The sequence below is a fragment of the Lacerta agilis genome, chromosome 14, assembly GCF_009819535.1.
Source record: "Lacerta agilis isolate rLacAgi1 chromosome 14, rLacAgi1.pri, whole genome shotgun sequence".
In the NCBI taxonomy this organism is placed as follows: domain Eukaryota; kingdom Metazoa; phylum Chordata; class Lepidosauria; order Squamata; family Lacertidae; genus Lacerta; species Lacerta agilis.
In genome coordinates, this window is record NC_046325.1 from 29,848,256 (window position 1) to 29,875,151 (window position 26,896).

Here is a 26,896-nt window from a genome sequence, read left to right on the forward strand (position 1 = left end):
GTGAAAAGGTGGAGGGGGGAGTTACAGAATGCAAGGGTGTGATCTTTGCTTAGTTTTTGCTTAGGTATGGAATGTGTGTTTGGCAGTAATATTTCAGATTGCTCATATGGTCATTAAATGCTCCTCCATGCAAAGAAACCCACAAAAGCTCCCTGCACATACCGGTACTCTCGTTTGGACAGAACAGAAGTAGGGAAAAGGTCAGGCTCGATCTCTTTTCCCTGACATTATAATTTTCTATGTGAAGTGTGTGCATATATATATATATATATATATATATATATATACACAGGTATATATATATATGCACAATTGCTTGAGTCCTCAGCTACTGTTGTACTGCTCACACTCTGGTTTAACTGAGGTTTACCAGCTCTGTGAAACTAGGGTGGGGTATAAAAATATCTTCCTGGGGTGTGTGCTCAGCATACAACGAGGAAAACCACATTACTGAAACTTTAAACTTTTAAACTATTTTAGCTTAGTCTCATGCTGCAGGACTGATATCGGAGAAAAACTGAAGCGAAGAGAGAAACAGAACTTCTTTTAACAACCTTTTTTTTAAAAAAATAATAATGGGCCTATTTCTGTTGGTTCTTTCAGGTTACAGATAAAACTCTTTGTTCTTACAGCTTTTCCAGATTAAAGCACTCACTTGAAAGCTCACGTATTTTCACACTGATAGAAGCTGGTCCAGCTAATTATAATATTGCCAGGTACTGCCAAATGGCACCATGGCATTGGAGAGGCAAATTTTAAATACATGTTTTGCTCAGCCAAGTGAGATACTGATTTAGTTTTCCCCAATTTTGGCATTTCCCGTTCATTTGTGTGTTTGCGCTGTAACAGCTCCCATGAATGTTGAGATACAGAATAAAATTGGGCATATACATTCAGGGCAGAATTCTATGTTTCAAAATGGGCTTGTTCTTTCCACATGTAAAACACATTCAATGGAAACAGCAAAAACAAATATTTGCAGAAAAAGCCTATGTGACGAAGATACCAACAAATTTGAAACAACATGACTTTGAAACAAGGTAGTGGAGCCTTGCTAATTAGCTGAACTATCCTAACTTGGGAGGAACAGAACAGAGAGCCCACAGCCATATCTGAAGTCCCGCAAGCTTGCGTCATCCAGGATGGAAGTTGGGGGGAATTCTCCCCCCAGTGACCGGTCCTAATCTCCCCTTTACTGGCAGACAGAAATAAATCTATACACTATCCTTCCCTTTTCCCAGGCATGTACCGGTATGTCAGTTAATTATATTGGACGCAAAGCAACAGGCTTCATGCTTCCTAAACACATTTGGCTGTTGGAAAGAGAGTACAGGACTAGACAGAACATCATTTGATCCCATGAAGGCGATTTCTATGTTCTTGTGAGCATGAGGAACCTACAGCCCTCCAAAGTGTTGCTTGACTCCCAACTTCCATCAGCCCCTCTCAGCATGGCTGATGAGTCAGGGATGGTAAGGGATGTATACCGGGGTAGGCAACCTAAGGCCCGTGGGCTGGATTAGGCCCAATCGCCTTCTCAATCCGGCCCGCAAATGGTCCAGGAACCGGCCTGTTTTTACATGAGTAGAATGTGTGCTTTTATTTAAAATGCATCTCTGGGTTATTTGTGGGGCATAGGAATTCGTTCATTCCCCCCCCCCCCAAAAAAAATATAGTCCGGCCCACCACATGGTCTGAGGGACGGTGGACCGGCCCATGGCTGAAAAAGGTTGCTGACCCCTGATTTAGACCAACAACATTTACAGGGCCACCAGTTAACCCATTCCAGCCATATAAACCCTCCTGTCTACAGCAAGGATGGGAAACCTTTGAGCCCATGCCCTGATGTTCCTGGACTGCAACTCCCATCATCCCCTGACCAGAGCTGTCAACCTTCCTTTTTTGCATTGGGAAACAGTGCTGGAATAAGGGAATTTCCTGCAAAAAAGGGGGGGACAGCTATGCCCCTGGCATTGACCATGCTGGCTAGGGCTGATGGGAGTAGAGTCCAATAACAACTGGAGGGCCAAAATTTTCCCCACAACCCCCTTTCCCCAACCTGGCACCCTCCAGATGTTTTGGACTACAACACCCATCACTTAGAAGTTGTAGCCCACCGGGTGGAGTTGATGGAAATTATAGTCCAAAACATCTGGAGTGCCCTGGGATGGCAAAGGCTTGTCTTTAAGCATGAGTCTGTATTAGCAACCAGCAAGCTAATTTGCGTAAGGTTCTCAAACTCTGCAATTCTATGATTCTAAACAAAAGCAGGGGTGGGATTTTCAAGTTGTGTGGCAGCTGAAGTGACAAGGAGAAGCTATGCCCTACATGTAGATTGGTGATTATTGGGGTGGGGGGCACCTTTTGTTATGCAAAGCAACCAGCAGGACTGAGTTTGAGGCAGAAAAAAACAGCACAAACTCTTTCTCCTCCTATTTTTCCATTGAAAATCCTCTCCAACCCTGTTGCTTTTAGATGGGTATGGTGGTAGATGGCACCAGAACCTGCCAGCACAATGTGCTCCAGTGTGTCCACAGTTACTTCCCCTTTCCAGATTTTCCCTGGATTGGGGAAAAAACAGAGTTTACTGTTGAAAAACTGCAGGCTGCCCACTGGATACGGAGAATGCCATGTGAACAAAGCCTCAAAAAAAATCCAGCTTGGAATCTACAGTATATCAAACTCCTTGTGGATGAAGCCTAAGATAATGGAAGGCAGGCAAAGTTATTATCAATATTTGTTCAATTAGCAGCGATTAGTAAATGAACCGCAACGGGGTGCTGCAACCCCAGAGTCGTCCATGACTGGACCTAATGGTCAGGGGTCCCTTTGCCCTTTACCTAGACCTGCTTAAAGGCAAGGTGCTGGTGACCTGTTCAGGGTTAAGCGTCAGACTCTAGATCTCTCCTCTCCCCTCCTCCAACAGTCTGCAGCTGCTTCAGCTGGATTGGGGAAGCTGTCCCTCTCTAACAAAGTCTGTTTCTAGGTTTCATGCACACTAGCTTTGGCTGCTGGGAGAGTACACATAATTTGTGGCTATAATTTATCCTCTAGGAAAAAGGATTTTCCAGGCTTTGGGGGACGTAGGGGAAGGATATGTGGTTGGCTACTTCCCCAATTTCTTTTATTTTATTCTGTAGGCCTGCAGTTTGCCTAGCTTCGTTATAGATCCCAGGACAGGCACCTTTACTGCACCTTGCCAACAGTTTCCTCGATCATCTCTTTATTGGAGCATGATTGCCACTACTGTATAGATTAACAGAAAGAAATTATCTTGCTTCTCCCCCCCCTTCTTCTTTTCTGAGTCTGTACAAATATAGAAACTTTCTCTTCCATAGCCTGCCTGGTGTCAGCTGCTCTCCAAATCACCTGCCAATCATCCTGGCTTCCTCTCCCCCCTGCCTTTTTGGCTCATTCTCTGTTCCATTACCACCATTTACCTTGTGCTGATCTCTCTCCTGCCTCTCTTTCTCTTTTCCTGTTTCCACCATTTTCCTTGGCAGCAGCTGCCTTTGGGAGTACACCAAAGCCGACCTACCTATACATATACTAGGAAATTGGACAGAATGACTGTCTGACAGCCAGTACAGTTGCAACTGAACAAGGCAGCAGGGCTAAAAACAAACCAGCGCCTCTCAGTTTTGCATAACTAATAACCGTGTGGATCTCTGAGCTTTTGGTCACATAAGCACCCTAGACAAGGGTGAGCTATCTCCCCCCCCCCAAAAAAAAAATCCAGTTGCAAATGGCACTGAAACAGATTCTGCTACCGTTCCAGGAAAGTGTTAATTTCTCCAAAGTGAGATGCTAGGGTTCAAGTTGGGCTAATAAACCATATCCTCTTACTTGGAAATCCTTCATGTCAATCCCAGATTAGAGAGTTGGGGTGCAATGGGGATGGGGAGAAGAGATTTTTTTTATTAAGGCACTCTGCATATGGTCTTCTCTAACATTACAAGTTCTTGTGTTTTTCTTCTGGCACTGAAAAAAGGTTTCAAGTTTGTTCTAGCCACATCTTATTTGCTAGAGAGGATAAGATATGTGTAGGGCACTGTACAATAGTATAGGTGAATTGTACAGTATGTTTCTTTCTACACAGTGTTGCTGCATAGCAGGAGTAGCAACAACTGATTGAAGTATGGACAACAGCTGGAAAATGGTTTCTCTGCAGCAGTGGGTACAAGAGCAGATGCCTTAAGTATTCCTTTTACAAGCCTGAAAAACTTTATTTAGAGATGAAAATTAAAACACTGGTTACAGATTTCTCAGATAAGGTTAGGGCAATTTTTGCAGGATGCCCTCTTTTTCTTCTTTTCACCCACCATTTATGGTGCAAGCCAAAGAATATTTATTCAGAAACAAGTCCAAATAATGTTTACTGAGAAATAGGTCCCACTGGATGTCTATGGAGATTACTTCCCACCCAGTTAAGTGTGTTCAGGATTTCACTGTCAGTCTTCTAATAGTTAAATCCTTTACAGATTTCAAATAGGAAGAGGAAGAGAATTGTGACATAGGGTTTTTCATACCAGCAATTTTCTCTGGTACTGGGAGCACATTTGTTCATCCCAAACTGTGGCGTTCCCATGGTGCCCCATGTGCTGGAATGACTTCCACTACAATTGCTGCAAAATAATTTTAGGGGCGATATTACAGTTGCACGACTGCCTCACCTGGGATAATAAAGGAATGCTTGCTGGTGCTATTGATGACTGTGTGTAATCCCTCCTCTCCCCTCCACCACTATTTTGTTCCAAAAGATTGAAACTGACAACACACTATCCCCCACAGTAGGCAAACTGACCCACCACACTGACATCCATTTCATCAGGATTCTCCAGTCTTGCTCTAAGGCAGCAGTGGGAGGATGCCTTATCATTTTCACCATGCGTACATCAGCACTGGCGTGCAGTGATTAACAAGTGCTGGTGAAATTGACAGTACTTCTCCCTATCCAGTTATTAGAGAAGCCTGGGTAAAACCAATACAACTTGAGAGTTTCCCTGGGGGTTCTCAAGGCTAAGAGAAGGGAGGGTAACTTGTTAATTTCATCTATGTCCAGAAAAACAGGGAAGAGTCTTGTGGCACCTCAAAAGATTCTGGGCTGTTTTGGCTGCAAACGAGCAACACAGTTATTAAAGGTAAAGGTACCCTTGACCGTTAGGTCCAGTTGCGGACTCTGGGGTTGTAGCGCTCATCTCGCTTTATTGGCCGAGGGAGCCGGCATACAGCTTCCAGGTCATGTGGCCAGCATGACTAAGCCGCTTCTGGCGAACCAGAGCAGCGCACAGAAATGCCATTTAACTTCCCGCTGGAGCAGTACCTATTTATCTACTTGCACTTTGATGTGCTTTCGAACTGCTAGGTGGGCAGGAGGTGGGACCGAACAACGGGAGCTCACCCCATCGCGGGGATTCAAACTGCCAACCTTCTGATCGGCAAGCCCTAGGCTCAGTGGTTTAACCCACAGCGCCACCCGCATCCCTTAACACAGTTATTATCCTGCTGTAAATCTATGTATGGATACGAGTTTGTGATGCTGGCACACCAAGGGAGAAGCTCCATGTCGAAAACAGCTTGCTGCGTCATCTTTTTATGTTGTCCTGCCCTCAAGATATTTCTCTCACACACTCTCTGGGGTGCTTTTAGTAGTGTTACACCAAACCCCGACACCTTCGACCTGCAATCTTCAACAGGTTGGGTTGGAGCCCACTAACTGGGTTGCAGCTTAACCTAAGGTAGTTCACAACAGAAGCAAAGCCACAACCACCACACAAATATATGCTAAAAAAATATTTAAGAAATGGGGCCCCAATTGCATTTGTGGGCTAGTGGTGGGTCCTTCGTCTGAAAAGACCAAAGACTATAGTGCTACTTTATTCCTTGTAGGTGTTGGGCTGTTTTTGCCTGCAGAATTCAGCCAGCCCCTCAGCCTCATCTTTAATAAAGGGGTCTCTGATCTTTTGGAGCCCATGAGCACATTTGTGAGAGTCTTCTTACCAGCCTAATTTCAGAATGGGGTGAGAGAAGACCCTGTGGGCACCAGGGAAGGCCTCCTCTTTTGCATGATTGTCTTTTATTTGATCTACAGGGTTCCTTCTTTCCTCATCTCGGACCTCTTAAAGCACTGCAACCCTCCTGTTTTTGCTCCATTCCCAGCTCAGGCTTCGAGGTGTTGCAGATCCACACATGGAGGCTGGATAGCTGTGTGGCCCTTACTTCTTAATTGTCACCATTATGCATTCAGATTCTGGAGTTCCAGGGAGGCTGCTTCACTGTTTGAGTGCAAGTGTTAATATAGGCAAATACAGTTGTGTGTTTTGAAACAGGGGGAGCAAAAGAGAGATAGGCCTAGTGCCAGTGGAGGTGGAGAGAGAGCTAACTGTCCTTCCAAAGGACTACTTTCCTCTTTGCAAAGGAACTAGATAGTGTGCAATAGCCATTGAACATTGCTTGTGTTGGGATAGCATTCATTTTCTTTTTTCTTTTGGTAAGTGTGTCGTTATTGTCATCTGGAAGTAACTTCAGCAACAAATTTTAATTGCCCAGATGTTGAATTCTGGGTCCAGTAATAATTTTGGAACACAAGAACAAAGAATTGTAGAATACACAGGCACTGGATATGCCTTTGTGTTTGATCTGATCTGCTTATAATTAGAAAGGCTGAAGGTTAAAATACATATTATAGACATATTAATACATTTTTGCTGTTCACAGCAATTAACATTTTATTTTCATCTTTTCTTACCTTCTTTGGTTTCTCGTGGTGGGAAACATGCTTCTCTTGAGTAGGTGACACCGACCGGCTCCTCCTTCCTGCTATGAAAGCGCCACCTCCGGAATGGCGCGATGTCTTCTGGAGACAAATGGGAAGTTGGGGCAGGTGATGGATGAGGATGGAGGGATGGGAAAGGAGCAGAAAAGAAAAGAAAATAAGAGCAAGTAGGAAGAACGCCCCCCCCCCTTGCTGGATCTTGGCTTGATTGTTTAGAATAACCTCTTCCATCTCAGATATCTCCACTGACATTATTTTTGCACATCAGATTGCAAGACCCAGGTTCCTCAAAGGCATCCGAGCTCATTTTCAGCCAGTGGGGCTATGAACTAATTTTAGGGCACTTCCAGACAGACTGTTTATTGCACGTTGGTCCTGATTTGTTTGTAGGGAGATCAGACAGCACTGGCTATTTAATGAACCTTCCTTCTGATTTGTTTGTAGGGAAGCTGGACGATGCTGCCTCAAAGAGAGTGTTACCCCACACTTCCCACTGCATTTTCCTTGTCACTTTCCTTATTGCAAAAGGTCTGATCCTATGAGGAAGCAGGTTTATTGCAAAAGAGCTCCAAATCAGTTCATTAGAGGTACCAGTCAGCTACTCTGTAGATCAGGGAAGTGGTACTCCGGGTGAGGGTCCTTAACCCTTCCCCTTCCATGCTTTTTCTTTCCCCAAGGAAATAGCCCCTCCGGAGTGCTGTTTTATTGTGGGTCTATTCTGCAACACGTTTGTGACATAATGATAGTGCATTAGTAGTGGATTACTTAAGCTTTATTAGTTGTTTTGCTATGCTTCCCCAAAGCTGCCACATTCACCACTATCTGGAGGAGTTGTTCCACAACAAAAGACGGGCAAAAAACCCAAAACGTTTGTGGTCATGGTTATAGGATTCCAGCAGGAAGTTACAGGAAATGTGTCGATTGGAAATGAAGCAGTATGGCTGCCCCAAAACTTCTGCAGGCACAAGCAGTATTGAAAGCGGGTTCTCATATAACCGCCATGAGAGCATCATGAGCGCAAATCATCAGGAATGTGTAATAAAAAGGACGCCTGGAGGGGCCCTGAAACGGCTGTTAGCTCCTAATGCTGTTCTTCTTTTCCCATCTGATGAGGTGAATGGGAGCACAATTTATATTGGGGGTGGGGAGGAATGGGATGGAAGAGTTAAGAACACTCTCTCCAAGAGTGTCGTTCCCCTATCCTGATCTTCAAAGCAATTGCCTGGGGCTGCTAATTACTACCAAATTAAAATGAGACGTTCTAATTACATCACGTCTAGTTTGGCCCTCAGTTCCCTGGTCTAAACTTATGGATCAGAGGCAGATCTACTAAGAGGGAAAATAAGGTGGCAGATTTCGAGTAGCAGAGTGAGACAGATATGACCCCTGATATGTGGTCCACTGGCAATTCTCCTGAATAAGCTTAATTGAAACTGATGGAAGCTACAACCCCCCCCCCCCCCAGCTTCTGTATATATTTCAACCAGATGAGTGCTAGAGAACTTCCTGGCAGATTTAGGGGGAGGTGTGGGTGCCATTTGGATTTTCTACCAAAGCTTCCAAATAGTGTTAAAGCCAGCATCCATAGACAGTAGTCCAAGGTGCCGTCTGCCAGGACTCAACAATTTGTGCAAGTTAACCTGCTGACAAGGAAAGCCTTTTCCTTAGCTCCAGTGAAATGGCACTTCCTTTTGCTATCACTTCTCAGATTCTATCTCCCTGGCTGGCTTGGAAACGTAATCTATTGCTGGGGCTGAGCCCAGGCTCCAGGTGTGCCCTGGGAGCGGCTTCTGCGTACCTACCTCACTGGGCTGTCAAAAAGACAAAGAAGATAAGCGATTCCAAAAGCAAATTTGCTCACTGCTATATAAACAGTTATTCATACTAATAATGAAAAAATGAAAATGAAACCGTGTTGCTGTCTCCTGCCAGCCACAAGAAAAGCTCTCAAGGTTGGGAAACAGCCAAACCTTTGCTTCAGGTAATCAGCAAAGCAGTGCACATCACCATGATTAACAAAAAGCAGGGTGTGGAGTTCTCTAGTTTGGCTTTGGAGAGGAGGCTGGTGTTATTAATCATTGAAGGTGGCAGTGCTGATAAATGCTCATGACTTTCTGATAGCTCTAGGGCCCTTCCCTCTGCACCTTCCATTTGAGGCACCCAATGAACCAGGGTCATCTCAGCATTTGACATTCCTGGGTGCAGCTGTGGGTGCCGCCTCACTACCAAATACATATTTGCATAAACAGGCTGTAGCCTCTTCCTTTAAATCACACACACAGACAGCACCTCCTGTAAAATGTCAACATTTGTCACATCTCTTTGGGATGAGAAGCAACTCACTGATTCAAGCATTCAACACATAGATCTGCCCATTCACTGAAATTATTCTGGTTGCTTCAGCCCATGCAAATCCATTTGGACACTATCAGGCGGTAGGGTCTTTTCTGTGGTGGGACCCAGCCTTTGGAATCAACTCCTCCTAGACATCAGACAAGCACTGGCCCTGACTGGTTTTAGAAGCTTCTGGAAGACTCATTATTTTCTTAGGCATTTGCTGCTGTTACTTCCTAGCTTTCAGTATTTGTAGAGTTGCACGCCATCCCAATCTCCGAGCGATGCAAGATTTCAGGGGCTCCAGGTGGCTCACCCAGGGTCCGTGTTTCCTTTTGGAAATGAGGCACAGCCGAGACTGTGGTGTCTTTATGATATATGGTTTATTTACACATCTATACAACCTGAGCCTATGACAGGGGACTCACAACAAGAGGGTCTTGCTAGACATGATTGGGGCAGCCATGATTTTTTACTTACAGATCTGCCCCATTCCATTAGAAAGCCAGAGCTGGACTACCCCACAATGGGAGGAACCATGTGCTTTAAATGTATGGTTGATGTACACTTAAGGCAAGAGGCAAACACTAAGGATGCAGAGTGGTGGTGATTTAGGTAGATGAATATGGCTTGAATGGGAAAGTAAATGCATCCTGATTTACCAGAGGTGAATCAGGTTTTGCAGTCTCCATGCAACTTATGCTGCCCAAAACCTGTTGGACAAAATACACGTGTGTGTACTATCACTGGAAGCAAAACCTTTATATTATTTTAAAAAAAAACCTATTGTTTACCCTCGCTATGTAGGGTTGAAGCGATATAGAGCTTTATAGGTCAGTCAAAACCATTTACTGTCAACTAATAGTCCAGCACCTGCAACCTTTCCTTTAAACCCAGGTGCCATTGGCCATGCCTTCTGCTGTAGCCACAACCCCATCTCTCTGATTTGTTGGAATAGGGGGTGTCTCTCTTCTTCATTGTATCATTTGCTATTTTGTGAGTGAGCACCTAGGTGAACCTGAAAACCGAAGACGGAGTCAGACCACTGGGCCCAGCTAATCCAGTGCTGCTTACTTGGGTGGTGGCCTTCCACTCTGAAGTCAGTGTACGTTTAGAACGGTGTACAGCATTCTTCCCCAGCACCACTGACTGACAAATCTTCCACCCTCTAGATGCCAGGGATTGAACCAGGGATATTTTATAAACTAAGTGAGTTCTTTACCATGCCTTTGGATTTGGAATAAAACTATCTATTTTTTGTTGTTGCTCAATCCTAGCACCTGCTCTGTGCTTTTGGGTTTTGATGATGACAAGGGACTCACCATTTTATTGAAGTGGTACTTGCAGTAGCCACAGTATTTCACATTGTCGACTTCCAAGACTTCTTCTTCACACAGGAGCCCAGCCATCTGAGCACTGAAATGTAGAAACAAGTCGGTTGTGTGAGCCGAGCCCAGGGCAGCGCAGATTGTGGCAGAGGGACCAAAGACAGCCAGGTTCCCCCCTCTTTCCTCACCAAGCACAGAAGCTTATTGTTCTCCTGCTCTATTGTAAGCTTCTCAGAATGCGCAAATAAAACCATATAATTAATTAGGATAAATAATCTGCGGGTGAGGTACCTCATGCTCAAAGGCCAAACCCCTCTATCTGGTCCTTGGGACTCTCCTCAGGCCACATGCCTCTGCAGCCACATCCCCCACTTCAAGGAGGGTATGAAGTAGGGGTGGTGAGAAGTGTGGCCTGGGCAGAAGTGAGTCCCAGGGGCCAGACAGAGAGGACTGGGGGCCGCATTTGGCCCCCAGGCCTGAGGTTCCCTACTCCTGGTCTGTATGGTTTGAGTTCATGTGTGGATGATGATCCTGACAAACCATTGGATAAATGGCACATCCAAAGCTCAGTTCTTTGAAGTGTTATGATTGCTGGGGTGAGGGAACAGATATTTATTTATGTGCATTATCTACAGTATTTCTTTAGGGAAAAAAAACATAAAAATACCAATAATATGTCCATGCGGCTTTCATAAAATAGTATGTGAAAAATGTTCTCATACAGCTGTTTAAAATGGATTGAAGAGGAAAGATAAGGCAGGAAGGAAGGCAACCGAGAAGGTTCAAAGTTCCAGGTGGAAGCAACCAAAGAATCTGTGAAGTCCCTTCTCATAACTCACTCACGCAGGCTTATCTCATGACTATGAATCCAAAACTGACGCGACAAAATCGGTGGGTTTGGAAACAGGGACCAGAGAGGAAGGAAGTGACCATTAAACAGACACAATCATGGACTCACCAGGTGACATGGAAGGCTTGCCGACAGCCGTGACGGTTGCAAGTCATGCAAGCTCCAGAGGCTGCTTTGCTCTCCCTGCCCTGCTCTTCACAGATGTAGCAAGTCTGCAACAATAGGAGGCACAACATAGACGGTATGCATTACACACTGTGGTGAGCATACTGCGAGAGCCCAAAAAATAGGGAAAAAATGCATCTGATGGTTTTTGGGGTGACATAAACTTGTCAACGGATAAATTTAAAAAGCATAGGAGAGCATAGGAGATGGGGAAATCAAAATAGGACAGCCCTCTGTGGAAGAGGCAGAAACGGGGTGCTTAGGGGAAGCATTGCACGTGCATGTCTCTTTTACCTTGCTGAACCGGTCGTGGGGTACATACTGGAGAACGATCGGCTCCATGGTGAGAACATTAGCAAATTGCACCTCGGGAATGTACAGAGCGCAGACGACATGGGCCCAGCCTAAGTGAAGGACAAGACAACAACAGCATAGGTGGAAAGGCACAGAGAGGCTTGAATCAGACAAACATAGAGTAATTGGCTTCTGTCTCCAGTGGGAGGCAGCAGTGGGGTGGGACTGGGAGAGACCTTTAGGAGACTCAGTTTTTACTGTGGAAGTAAACTTGTATACCTCAGACCCCTGGTGAAGTTCTAACCTCACAGTGCCCTTGGATACAAATGCAAACAAATCCTTCCATATTGAAAGCTATGTCTGAGAGAAGGGTTCTGGCTTTGACCTCTACCTGACATGCAAGTTTTCTATAGGCAGAAAATGAAAAGGGTGGTTGGTGGCATACAAAGGAGCAGTCAGTCTTGCAAGTCCTCACGTGTGGTCACAAGTTGCATAGCCCAGACACAGGCTTATCACCTCAGTGAAAACTAGGCCCGCATCCATAGCATTCCCAAGACCACTAAATAACCATATTTCCTTTCCCACACACCCCTTATCATCTTTCCCTTGCTAGTAGCTCTAATATAACCATTATGGTTTTGTGTGTGTGTGTGTGTGTGTGTGTGTGTGTAAGACTGCAATTTTGTGGCGAGAAACTATGTTCTTATGTTTAATTACATAAGAATAGCCCTGCTGGATCAGGCAAGTGGCCCAGCTATTCCAGCTTCATGTTCTCACTGTGGCAAGCCAAATGCCTATGGGAAGCTCACAAGCAGGAGCTGAGCGCAACAGCACTCTCCGACAACTGGAGACAGAACAAAAACATTGTGGTTAGAAACCATTGCTAGCTTTCTCCCGCATAAATTTGTCTAATCTTGTTTTAATGCGATCCAAGTTGGTAGCCATCACTACCACATCTTGTGGCTGGAAGGGGTTGGGGGCCTACTGAGGCCCGGGCCTGTTAAGAGGCCTACTGAGAGCTAGCATCCCCATCTTGGCTCTCACTTCACTGGGCACCACACCAAGGCAGGATACGTGCAGCCATAGTTCCTTGAAAAGGGCCTCCCTCCCCACACCCTACAAGGGTCCGTGGTAACCTGGAGTCAGCCCTGACTGGTTTGTGTCAGCATTTGGGTTGAAAACCTCAAAGGCTGCGTGCGGCCTGCAGGGCTACCTTGAACTGGCTGCCTGGTCCTGCTATGTGAGAAAGCAGATATTCCATGAGGGACAGGGGAAGAGGAGTCTGTTTTTAAAAGCCTGGATTATATGCACAGCGGCTTCATATTAAACCAGAAGGCAGCACTGAAAACTTGGATGCGTTCGTTCCTGTGATCTGAAGGGTTTTTAAACACACATGCAAGCAGGGTAATGCATATATGACACAAGGCCTATCATATATTCATTCACAGTAAATTAACTGTGCTGTCCCATTCACTGAAACACCACACCACACCAGGGCTGGAGAACCTGTGGTCCTCCAACTACCAGCGTGGTCAATTGTCAGGAATGATGGGAGTTCCAGTTCCTTATCCCTCAGGCTCTTTGCCCCCGCACTCAGACTAGGACAGTGTTTCCCAACCTTGGGTCCCCAGATTTTGTTGGACTACAACTCCCATCATCTGGTCCTGCTAGCTAGGGATGATGGGAGTTGAAGTCCAACAACATCTGGGGAGCAAAGGTTGAGAAAGGCTGTTCTAGGAGAAACCTGCTCTAGAGGTCCATGTTTTGGAGCTTCACCAGGGACCTTACATATGCACTAGCCATTAACCCAAAGTTACCCAAAAGTAGATGAGCATTCTGGGCTGTCCCTGCCACCTTACAATGGGATGCTCACCTCCATTATCAGTCCGCTTCAATGCTCCATCCTTGTGGGGACACAGTTCACACCTCTGAAAATTAAAGAGAAAGGTTAGGACTTCTATATAATAATGATAATACTTAAACATGTCTATAGAACACTCCAGATATTAGGCTACATACACACCATGCATTTAAAGCACACACACCCAGAAAAAGAATTCTGGGAACTGAAGTTTACCTGTCACAGAGCTATGATTTCAAGCAACCCTAGCAAACAACAGTTCACAGGATTCTCTGCAGAGGTGTGTGCTTTAAATGTATGGTGTTTACGTTGTTGTTACCCTTACAACTTACAATCAGGGTCGGTGCTAGGGTTTTTCGTGCCCTAGGCGAGATCACCTTCTGGTGCCCCCCCCCCCCGGGCTTGGACGAGGGCTGGTGAGCCTGCATGGCTTAGACTCCAAGCTCCCACCAGTCCCAGCTCCTTGAACAGCCAGTGACCTGGATGGAGGTGGCAGGGTTCGCCTCCCAACAAACAACCAGCCTTTTGAAAATGCTGCGCTGGGAATCACACTGATAGGTTTCAGGCTGCGTTCAGACAATGCACCATCATCCAACTCTTTGCAGAAGATAATGATAATTGTGATCATAGTAAAAAAAAGTGGTGGATGCAAAACACAACAGCTTGGCTCTTTGGAAACCAGCTTGCAGGAGCGGGCTTGCTGCAACCGGAGACTGGGGAGGGCTTTGAACAGGGCAAGAGCTGACCCGGGGTCTTGCAGGCAGAGGGGAAGGAAGGAGAGAAACATTGCAAAGCCAAGCTCGCTGCTGTAGCAGGCGGAGGAGGCTCGCCGAGAAGCACAAGGGAGCTGGGCTGCAAACCGTTGGAACTGCCGCTGCGCAGGACTGGAGGAGGGCGCGGGGCAGCCATGAAGGAGCGCGATCCCCGGCGGCCGCCCCTCCTCTGCACAGGCTGGAGAAGCGCTCTGGCGACCAATTGCAGCGCCAAGAGGAGGGGCAGCTGCCGGGGATAGTGCAAACCTCCTGGGCAGGGCGCGCACACCAGCCGGAGAGGGCGGAGGGAGGGAGGGCTGATCACTTGTGTGTCCGGCTCGCCGTCGCCGCCCGCCTCCTCCTGCCTTCCCCCAGCGACGGGGGGTGGGGGGGCAGGCTGGCCAGCGCCCCCTCCATTTTGGCGCCCCAGGCAACTGCCTAGTTCGCCTAAATGGATGCACCGGCCCTGCTTACAATAACCCTGTCAGGTGAGATAATATGACTGTCTCCCATATTGCAGTTGTTGTTGGGGGTGGGGGAAGAATGGCTTGTCTAAGGCTACCTAGTGAGATCATGGCAGAGCCTAGATTCAAAGTGAAGGCATTCTTGTTCGTAGATTGATTGATTGATTGATTGATTGATTGATTTTGGCCATTACATAGGTATTTTCACTTGCATCAACCATGGCAATATGATGAACAATACAGGTAGTGCTGAGAAACACACACACACACACACAAAATAAGACAGCTACAGAACAAGTAGAACAAATTTTTGAAAACTGGATGAAATAACTATTATACATGCCTTTTTTTTACACCTCCAGCTCAACTTTTCCTGAAAGTTCCCATTGCCAGATCACTGAGCAAATTGGCAATCTCTAATGGAATAATTTATCATTAACTGACAACAGTAATGAAGTTGTATCTCCAATTTTGTAAGCACCACACATATTCCCCCCCCCCAAAAAAAATACCCCTGCCCATAATGCAAAAGGAAAAAAGGAAGTGTGGGCTCCTTTACCAGCTGATGGATTGGGTCAGGCTGCTCTTTCCCTTTGCATGATTTTTAATCTAAAAAAAGTCAGAAATCATTTGAGATGATGGCAATGGGCCCACGTGTGATATGCTGATGCTGCGTATGCCGTGCCCTGTATTGCAAAGGCTAAATTTCTGCATGTGGTATGTGAACTTTGGGACAAGGTGGGTTGGACTTTGGTTCCCTTTAGTTTCTATGGCTCTAGTCTAGAACATCCAGTTTTGCCAGAGAGATACCGGTAGCTCCTGCTCCACACTATCCCACTGAAGTGGACTACTGGAAAATCCTGCTGCCACAGCTGCTGTTCTCAACACAAACCCCTCTTGCCTGGCAACTGGGGAGTTAGAAAAAAACCGAACCTTAGCAGGGCAGATTTGGAACATAAGGCCACCAGTTGCTGACCCTCCATTCTATAATACAGTATAACAACACGGAAAGCTTTCTAACACAACTAGGGAAGGAATTTTATCTTTTCCAATGCAAGCTTAACATGATCCACATCTCCTGGGCTATTGAGAGGATCCTGTAGCTTTCTCACTTCCTGAATGTTCTGGTACAACCCTTGGTCCAAAAAAAGTATCAAAATGTGAGAAAACACATTTAAGGTATGTCTTTAAATATGCATTTATATGAGAATCTTCATACATATCTTTAAAACAAAACAAAACCCCGTAGCAAAGCAGGTTTACGGTTGAACATGTGCAGAAGCGACACGGATGGAAAATAGCCTGCATTAATGGTGGTGACTGGTTCAGTTCCAAAGGTGGCTTCCACCAAGATGTCTTTGTAGTAGCTTTTCAAGAGAATCCATTTCCCACATCACAGACTTTCCTATCCAGAAGTTGCACTACACCCCTACATTCAGATAACTCCTTGGTGCTCCATAGTGTCAAGGTGGTATTTTGACATCTGGTTTATTCAAGTGGCTGAGCCTTAATGAAAGGGAACCGGCTATACTCAAGTTAAAATGTGTGGGGCAGGGCAATTCATTCATTGAGCTATTACTCCTGGGGGGCTCTCCCCTATCCTTTGGACCTGATCCTGGTTGCAAGGTGTCCTTCTGAAATTGCATATGTGAACATATGCATAGTATAACACCCCCCCCCCCAAAAAAAAACTACTCCACCAATACAACACAAGCTGGTTTGGCCTGGGGAGGGGGGTCACCACCAGCCACTGCAAGCAGTGGAGGAAAATAACAGTGAAGGGGGTGGGGTGGAGAGGAAGAGGCAAGTGTCTAGGGAAGATCTTTGGTGGGCTGCATTTTGAGGGATGGAGGTCTAGGGATTCGGGCCTGCTACTGCAAAGGGTGCACTTGGAACTCAGAGAGACAGAAGAAGAGCAGGCGGCAGGAGGCCTTAACATTGGGAAATTTGCACTTGAAAAGGTCCCTCCATCCCTTTTGGATCAAAGCGCCTCTCCCACCACACTATTAGCAAAGCTCTGATCATTAGCAGGAAGGGTTAAACAGCTCTGCCAGCCAGCCAGCCAGCCAGCCCACCCACCCCTTGGAAGGCTTTAATATCCTTGCTGTAACATGACTGTTAAAGCCTTCACATGATTTCCCCCCCACACTTCCCTCCCTCCCTTTCCCACGAGTTGCCCTCCAGCCAGTCCGTCTCAAAGGGGCAGCCAGACAATTCCTTTACAAAGCAAACAGAGCTTTAGCACTTCCTTCATCTAATGGAGCACAGCATCCCCGAGGGGGCTTTGGGAATGCAAGGAAGAATGAGAATGTGTGTGTAATTCCTAAAATGAGGAGCAGCTGGGACTCGGCCCATCTGGACATTTGGAAGCTGTTTAGTCTCAGACACTTGGGATCCAGCTGTGGTTATGCAAGGGGAAGCACTCTGCACATGCCCGGAGGCATTCGTGCATGTATTATATTGGCTAGGAATACAGGTGCTGGTAGACTGAGCCCTAGCACAAATGGAGCTTTGGGTTCAGTTTGAACTAGTGCTTGTCCCCAGAAACTATTGCCAACACATAGCTCTGGAAAAAATGAATACATATTCATTTGTGTGGCCATAACCAGCTTATGGCTGGGGACTTGTGGAACATGCAATTGCTGTGCCTCTAGTATTTTCGGGGGAGGGGGGAGTTATATCCAAGCAGCTGTGGGGCTAGCACTACCTGTACTGTCTGCAACCCACCCCTGCCCTGGCAGAACCTGCAGAAATCTTTGTGGAAACAGATCTTCACAAGTTCAGCCTACATCTCCAATGCTCTCACGTTCAAAGGAGAATGGTGTGCTTGTTTTTAAAAAAAACATTACTTTCCACACAGAACTGACCCAAATCAAAGTAGTCCAGCACCTTAAAAATGGAAAAATGGAAAATCAACATAAAGAGATTTATGTATCTAGCGTTGCCATACGTCCGGAATTCCCCAGACATACCTGGAATACTGCTGTCGGAAGCTGTGTCTAGCTGGAAATCGGCAAAATGTCCAGGAAAATCCGGACGTATGACAACCCATGTCGGCAGTGCCGTTTCTGGTGATTTAACTTTTAAAAAGCTCAAAAACGTACATTTTTACAACTTTGGCCAAAAAAAAAAAATATTATCACTTTTTGAAATGGCAACCCTAGTATTGCTGTATTTGAGTCTGCTAAGTGACAGGTTATAAAAGGGCACACGAGGGTATGTACAGGAACACATGCAAATCAGGGTTCACTATTTTTCTCTCCTAAAGCTCAAGCCTGGCTTTCTCCTGCTTTCACAAAGCATTCGACAAACGTATTGGCTAGCAAACTGAATGGTGATTCAGTACTATTTTGCCGTTTGTGCCATGCTTCAGGAAGGCTGGCCGTCCTATTAAAAAAATTCTATATTGACTATTCAGACAGGAATTTTCTCTGGCCCAATCTCAATATTCTGAGGATTGAACCCAGGATCTTCTTCATCAGTGATGCGGAACCTGTGACCATCTATATGTTGTTGGGTTCCAGCATCCATAAGCCACAGCCAGCATGGATGATGGATAGGGCGGATGGGAGTTCTAGTCCAAAAACTACAGGTTCCCCAATCTAAATGCAAAAACTTTCTATCTTGTGTATGTCTACTCAGAAGCTAAATTTAATGGGCCTAACTGCATATCCCATCATACTTACTGAGGAGAAAGTCCAACTGATTCAGGAGAGATGTATGAATAAATATGCATAGGACTATGCTGAAGGTCTTTTAATTCTGATTCACCCATAGTGCTGACCAACTTGGCTGTGAATCCTGGAAGACCTGCTCCCTGCCTTGCATGCCTTTTCCCACCTGGGAGGGTGGGACCATTTTGGCTGTCTCTTAGTGCAGACTCAGGTCATCAAACCTTAGCTTCCACAGCTGCCACCTGCCATGAACCACAATAGGCAGTAACAGCAGCAGATATGTTCTGTGCTTATGATAACATCTCATTCTCTTGCTAATTATGCTGCTTTAAATGTGCATTTTATATTTACTTCCTTTAGTAATGTTTTCTTTTGAATTGTTTTAGGTAATTTTTATGGTTGTTAACTTTGCTGTGTTAAATGTTGCACATTTTGTAGTTGACCTTTATAATATTTTCTTTTGAAATCTTTAAGGTAACATTTTAGTTTCTTGTTAGTTATGTTGCTTTGAAGGTATACTTTATATTTGACATTTTCTTCAGGAATGTTTATTCAGGGTTGTTTTATTTATTTGATGTTTAAATGTGTTATAAACCACTTTGAGATTTTTTCCTTAAAAATATAAAGTGGTATAGAAATGAAAATAATTGTAGTAGTAGTAGTAGTAGTAGTAGTAGTAATAATAATAATAATAATAATACTGATGGGCCTTGAACTTTATAGCCATGGTTTTATGCAAGAGTTACCTAAATAGGTAAAGGTAAAAGGGTAAAGGACCCCTGGACGGTTAAGTCCAGTCAAAGGCAACTATGGGGTTGTGGCGATCATCTCGCTTTCAGGCTGTGGGAGCCAATGTTTGTCCGTAGACAGCTTTCCAGCTCATGTGGCCAGCATGACTAAACCACTTCTGGCGCAATGGAAGACCATGACAGAAACCAGAGCACACAGAAATGTCATTTACCTTCCTGCCACAGCAGCACCTATTTATCTACTTGCACTGGCATGCTTTCGAACTGCTAGGTTGGCAGGAGCTGCGACAGAGCAACGGGAGCTCACTTGGTTGCGGGGATTCAAACCACCAACCTTCCGATCAGCAAACCCAAGAGGCTCAGTGGTTTAGACCACAGCGCCACCCACGTCCCTAAATGACATTATATTCAATCCCCCCTCTTTAAAAGCAGTGGGGAAGCAGAATCCCTTTTTTAAATGTTGAAAAATTGTTTTGAGGGGGAAGGAATATTGACATCACCCATTTCCAGCCAATCAACACAGCACTACAAATACACAGACCTGATTTCCCGCAACCTCAGTCTAGGAAAGAATATGATGCATCTAAAAACAACATGTGGTTAGTGAACTTTTACAAAAGGCTTAGTGCTTAAATTATGTGCTTCTGTACTCACTCAAAGACATGAAAGCTTCTCAGGGTTTTTTTGTTTTTAAGTATACACACACACAGAGAGAGTGAGAGAGCACTTTGATAATGAATCAAGCTTTGCAAGAACATCGGAAGTGATTACAAATCTATGTACATCAGATCTAGCATGTGCAAACACTGTTAAAAACTCTCTAGCATGCTAGCATCTTCACTGAATGGAATGCAGTAAGTTGGAGGCACCACATAACAGCTACATAGGTTAATGAAGCAAAGAGAGAGAGAGAGAGAGAGACCTCCAACAACTGCAGGAACAGGCTATCTGGTGGACATCAGATTGCTCTTGAAGTAGGATTACCTGAGCCACACACTCTGCTCCTCCACCCAATTTATGTTTAATCAAAATCCCTCCAGGGCACCTTATCATTTAACCAACGCTTCATCCCACAAAAAACAAAACAAAACAAAACAAAAATCTCATCAACAATGGTGTGTGGATCACGTTACTGAGTCATGTGACAAGCAGCAGATGGAACCAATTTTTATTCACTCAGAAGAAATCTGAGCCACAGGATGCCTTGTCCGTGTGCATCTGTTCCTTCCAAGCTCGGTTGCTCCACCTCGCAAGGCTCCGCTGAACTGGGGGAAATGGGAAGTCGCCCCAGCAAGTATAACAAACAGAGCAGTCTTATTTTCACCCTTCCAAACAGAAGCAGTAGTTATGCCCACTCTGCCACAATAGCTCAGGGCTCATCTCATCCACACTTTCCGCTTGTCTCGTGTCTAGAAAGCACGAGTCTACGGGGAATTATTTTGCTTACACTGTGTTTTTGAGAAACGAGTCTGAGCAGTTTTGCCCCACTACTTTCCCCTGGAAAGCGCCACTCTCTGGCACTAAATGAGAGCAAACATCAATCTGCAGAAAACCCGACTGACATTTACTCTGATTCAGAGGGTTTCCCCACTGGGAGCCTTTCTGCCAAGCTTGGGGGGAAACAGAGTCTCAAATTCCTAGCAGAGGGCATCAAACTTCAAGGTGCCAGCTGAGGTTGCCGTTTCAGGGTGCATAGACATCGTCATTATATAGTTTAGTCACTAGGTGGCACTGGACTTAGTTGTAGCCAGGTGGAGTCAGGTGTTTCTTATCAAATAATCATAGAGTTGGAAGGGACCATGAGGGTCACCTACTCCAATCCCCTTGCAATGCAGGGATCTTTTGCCCAGTGTGGGGCACGAACCCACAAGCCTGAGATTAAGAGCCCTCTGCTCTACCGACTAAACGATCCCTTCTTGGTGTTATAAGTATTTGGAGAACTGGAACCCAAATAACCTTGATTTGTAACTGGATTGGTTCCCCTTGTGGGCTGTTCTGTTTTTCTTTAAGGGAGACAATAAAGTTATTATCTAGCTTCCTGACTTTGGTGTCTTTTGACCCCAGTGTTCTTCAGCCTTAGGTCCCCAGTTGTGAATAGACTAAAACTCCCATCATCCCCTGCCAGCGTGGTCAGTGGTCTAGGCAGCAGTGGCTGCCCACCAAAACTGATGGGGTAGAGCAGGCATAGGCAAACTCCAGCCCTCCAGAAGTTTGGGACTACAATTCCCATCATCCTTAGCTAACAGGACCAGTGGTCAGGGATGATGGGAATTGTAGTCCCAAATTTCTGGAGGGCCGGAGTTTGCCTATGCCTGGGGTAGAGTGTAGGGACCCTAAACAGCAGATGCAGCCAGCACTCAGGTCAAGTAAAGCCACCATCTTCCCTGCTCTCCTCCCTAATAGAACAACACAAAGATTAAGGAGAATTAAGCTGACAGATAGTGCCACCCCGGGGCAGGCTGAGGAGAGAATGAAGCTGGTGGGACAGGCCCTCCCCCATTTGCCCTAATGAACCAGCCTCTGCTAGGTCTGCTCAGCCTCCTATGACAGTGGATACAGCTGCCACCTGATTTTTAAAAAAATCCTGTGCTATTCCTGTGTCTTTAATATCCATTTCATTTGGGGAAATTGAAGCTTTCCACAGCATGGCGAGATGCATTTACTTGCGACCTACTCATGTATGCAGATCAAAGCCACAAGAGCAAAAGCCAATGGAAAAAGTTGGCAACTCTAAGGGTGGGAAGGACATTATTGGGGATGCGCAAAATTAAATGACCAAAGGAAAGACCATTTGTCCCCTTTTGAAAACACAACTATGATGTAGTGAAATGAGCAGAATGAAAGGTGAGAGGTGGGAATTTTGGCCTCACACGGCACTGCTGAAATTTTAAACACCCCCTAGCAAATACAAAGTCATGATTTTTTTTTTTTTAGAATAATAGCCACTCAATGTATACAGCTAGAGAGAAAATGAGAAATATAGGTGCTCCTGCAATACAGGGGTCACATGAGGTAATAAATAAATAAATACAGACAGACAGACAGACAGACAGACAGACAGACAAGACAGACAGACAGGGAGTGCTATTTCTGTGCCCACCTCAGATAGTGACCCCAAAACCAGGTCTGCATATGTGTGAAGAAAATGGCAAATTATGTAGGCACCAGTGCCAACCATTTAGGTGCCTAGTGCTCACTGGCCTCAAGCCTCCACCTACAGAGGCAATCTACCTCAACATTCCAGATGACGACCTAAGCAGGCCTCCGTGTTCTGTTTCTGTGAGCTTTGCAGATCCACCTGTCTGATCACTGTCGGGAACAGGATGCTGGGCTAAATGGAACTTGGGCCTGGCCCAGCACAGGGCAATTCTTCTGACATACTCACCACCCTGGCGGCTCTTTCTTGGGATTCACATTTTCGACAAAACCACGGTCCAGTGGGAACCTGAACAATTCCATAGCACGCTGTGAGGGAAGAGAAAAATTCAAAGAGTGAAATGTGCGTGTATGTATTGTGTGTATGTTTAGAAGCTCCCATTCCAGTCTCTTAAGAGGCTCGGCTGGACTTCACAAACCTCATGCTGTATGCCTGCACAACTTGCGATGCACTGAGCCAAACACATCCAGCCAGTCATAGGAGACAGCTCAATAAACCTTTTTTTGTGGCCTGCCCACACCACAAAACAGGAGGTTTTCAAGCAGTTGGCAGGCCACAACTTGAGCTAGTGGCTCCATAAGTTGTGCAGGCCTACTAGGCTGCAAATCTGCCAACTCTCCCTCTTTTGGTAAGAGCTTTCTGCAAAGCTAAGCTCCGTAGAGTACATAGTTGCCCGCCTTTCCCTTTGTTATGAGTAGAGTTTCCAAAAAGTTATTGTCAATTAAGGCAAATTGAGAGCAGACCTGAGCTTGCTAGATCAAAGCAGCATCCTCTTCCCCTCAAAAAAGAACCATATAAATTCTACCCCTCAGTGAGTCCATGGTTTGTTGACAACCTTCATCTGAAAAAGGCAGCTCAGCTCTAAAAGGTACTACAACCAGACTTTAGATTTGAGCTTTATAGCTGTAGAAAGGTTAGCAGTACACTGCCCCATTGGGAGCACTGATCTGCCTGCCTAAGTTTTAAGACCTTCCATCTGAAGAATAAAACCTGCTTCTTTTAGGGACGTTCCTGTCAGTTAAGTGATCCTGTAGGGGGGAAACTCTTTGAACCTGGCACAGTGCTTAAAAAGGTAAGATGTAACTTAAGGAAAAGTATTCATTTGAAGAAGGTGCTCGTGGATAAAAGTATCCGAACCTAAAAGGAGCTGCTCCCACTCAGCTTAAATTTACTCACCTTAACCATTTGGCAACAGGTTTTTTAGAACACAAGTTTCCCAAACTTGGGTCTCTCCAGCTGTTGTTGGACTACAACTCCCATCATCCCTAGCTAGCAAGGTCAGTGGTCAGGGATGATGGGAACTGTAGTTCCAAAACAGCTAGAGACCCAAGTTTGGGAAACCTTGTTTTAGAAGTATATTTTGGTTAGGGAGGAATTTGCTAGTCATCTCCTTGAAGCCCTACCTGGAAACATGACAACCCTTGACCAGGCGGGGAGGGCTGTAGCTTAGGGGTAGATCATCTGTTCAAGCCATGGCATCTCCAGGTAGGGCTAAATGGGAGGTGCTAAGGATTTGCTTAGGAATGTGTAAGAGTACTTCAATCTCCAGTTCTGTGCACCTTTCCTGATTTTGGCGAAGCTTACCTCTGAGGAGGCAGGCATAGGGTGGCACTATGAATCTGTTACACTGCCTCAAGACTTGGGACTAAGCAGGGCTGGCCTAAAAAGGCTACAATCCCACACCCCAGCTGTCCCCTACAACACCTATCATCCCTGACCATGGGCCACATTTGTAGGGTGCTTCCAGATTATTACTGCTTTCATGCAGGATTCAATAACAGGCGAGCAAATTCAGATTGTGTGGATTCCTGTATTGCAAGGGGTTGGCCCAGAAGACCTTTTGGGGTCCCTTTCAGCCCGACAATTCTATAAATCAGAGTTGCTTGCGAAATCTCGCATAACAAACCTGCTTCCCCAAGAGATCAGAGTTTTCGGCTGACAGGGGAAATGCTCTGGAAAGTGCGGGGGTCACGCTTGCTTCGATGCAACTTCACCCAACCTTCCCGCAAACACATCGACATGAACGCTCAATAAGTAGCCAATCTCATCTAATCTCCCTGCAGGCAAATCAGGATGTGTGCTCCATAGAGAGGTAGTTGTAGCCCAAAACACCTGGAGGGCAGCAGGTTGGGGAAGGCTGCTACACACATGTACCTGGCATTTCGTGTGTAATTCCCACTGCATAGACATGCCTAGGATTGCACTGTAAGGCGTTGTGGTTCCCGAAGCAGACAAACCAAAGGACATCATTCCTGCCAATAAACAGGAGTTGCAAACTCTCTATAGACATGAGCATTCAGGCACGCTTTCAAGGCAGTTTGCCATGAGATCTTACAAAACTAAAAGCATAATACAGAAAATACAATCCAAATGAAAACGCACAAAGCTGCAGCAGCAGCAGCTCATCCCTCACACCCACCCGCCCCTCAAAAAAGTTAAAATGCTAGGAGAATAAAGGAACACCCTGGTCTCATTCCGAAAGTACAACAGTGTTGGCGCCAGGCAAGCCTTCCTGGGGAGGGAATTCCACAGGCAGGGCACCAACACGAAGAAGGCTCCCCATCACCACCACCCTCCATCTCTTCTCACTGCCTCTTACTCTTCAGGATGGAGGGTGGGGAGATGTGTGTGTGTGTGGAAAAATCTATGACTTGTGAGAAGCTGGAATGCAGCCTGCTGTGCAGAGGTATGTGTTATAGCCATTGCTCCGCCCACCACTGGCCCTCGTAAGGCTCCCTATGGTGAAATGTAGCCCCACCCTAGAGCTAGAGGTTATGAGGACTGTTTTATTGTGTTCTTTGGAACTGCTACACAGAATCCTATGGTGGGAACAATATCTTGAGTTTGAGCGGCAGGAAGGGTTTAAAATGAAATATATAAACTCTGCATACTAGATGCTGGAAACAAAACACGAAGGAGAGAAACTTGGAGCTATGCTCGGTACCTGTGAGCTTCCCAAAAGTTGGTCACTGTTGTATACAGAATGCAGATGGATTTTTTTGGTGTACAGTAATTCAGCAAACAAAGCAGGGAGGAAAGGGGGCTGGTGGCTAGAGGATAATTCACTCTTTCCTTGTGATTTGCAACACTTTGTCAGAGCTGGTGTTGGACAGCAGCCTACAACAACCCAGGCCAGATGTAAATGTACAGGTTTCTTCCATGCCTCTATCTATGGCTCAAAACCTAACTTGAACCAAAAGGAGGTTGTTGTGGGGTGTTTAAAAAATAATAATAATAATAAGATGGCGTATTGAAATCAGGAGGGAAAGGCCAACTCCCCAAAAAGAGCCCAGGAGTCCAGACAAGTATGGAAAACAGAGAGCTATATATAAGAGCTCTGGCAGACGAAACGGTCTTGGGTCCCACTTTAGCAGGAGAGGCAAGAATAATCCAGCGCCACTGAGAAATTGTATTAAAATCCCTTCCTGTTTATATTCCTTCCTGTTTCAAGGAAGAGATGAAAGGAATATGTTATGAAGGCAAGGAAGAGAACAAAGGATAGGGGCAGGAAAGAAAGCATACAAGCTTATAAATGAGGGGAAATGCAATTGATAAAAGTGCATCAACATTGGAAATGAGTGTGTGTGTGTATCACTGCTTTTTTAAAACTTTGCTTATCAAAAACAAAAGGTCTTTGTGGAGTTTGCAGCTTTATGTAACATGAGAGATGTTCAGGGCAGTCTGGGCATTTTGGTTTCTGTTCGGAAAGCTAATCTTTAGGTGACTGGATAAATACTGAATGGCACTGGCTGCAGTTACACAACAGGGAGAAGAAAACACTCTTTGCGTGCCCAGTCACACTTTTCTCTTTGGAGTACAGCTTCAAGTCCCCCAGAGTTTAGCACTGACATTCAGGAGAACTATTTCATATACGTATTAGTAGGAGAGAGAGGGAGGCAGAGAAAGAGAGTTTCTCCACAAGCTTTAAAGCTCCTCTTTTGGATACTGTATATTTAAGACTAAGGGTGCAATCCTATACATACTTTACGTGGGAGTAAGTACAAATGGATTCAGATGCGCTTACTTATGAACAGACGCTTACAGAATTGCGCCGTAAGTTACCACAAAAAAGGCTGCTTATTTTAAGAACATGTGATGCGGTGACTCTTTTTTATTCCCCATAATAATTATAGCACTGCTGCCAGAGGTTTACCCTTTCATTTCTTTTCCAGAAGAAGGGTTTGTGACTTTGGTAATTGGCATGCATACTTAGAGCACAAGTACACTTCGCTGTTTATATGAACAGTCATTCAGAGTGCAGAACCAGCAAAGCTGGCCAAGAGATATCTGTCCACGTGATCTGAAACATGTGAGAGAGTGTGTTTGTGGGTCTGTCCCTGGCTGCCCTCCCTAAATTGCGCTCTGGCTTAAATTAAGTGAGTATTCCCAGCAGTCACGATGAAGGGCTCAATGTCCTGCTGAGTACTTTGGCCCTTTCCGGAAGCAAAGCAAAATAACCACCCAATATAAGCAGAATTGCTTGACTCACACCA

The 26,896-nt window shown here is 45.4% G+C and overlaps 1 protein-coding gene across 1 annotated transcript in view; it reads right to left on the reverse strand.

The window, feature by feature from the left end:
- The window catches only part of MLLT6 (MLLT6, PHD finger containing), an 84,468-nt gene that overhangs the window by 44,825 nt on the left and 12,747 nt on the right, over nucleotides 1–26,896 (reverse strand). Inside the window, 6 exon segments of the mRNA XM_033168110.1 lie at nucleotides 6,749–6,856; nucleotides 10,432–10,525; nucleotides 11,396–11,499; nucleotides 11,747–11,856; nucleotides 13,620–13,674; nucleotides 22,632–22,711. Coding sequence (XP_033024001.1) covers nucleotides 6,749–6,856; nucleotides 10,432–10,525; nucleotides 11,396–11,499; nucleotides 11,747–11,856; nucleotides 13,620–13,674; nucleotides 22,632–22,711 — 551 coding nt within the window.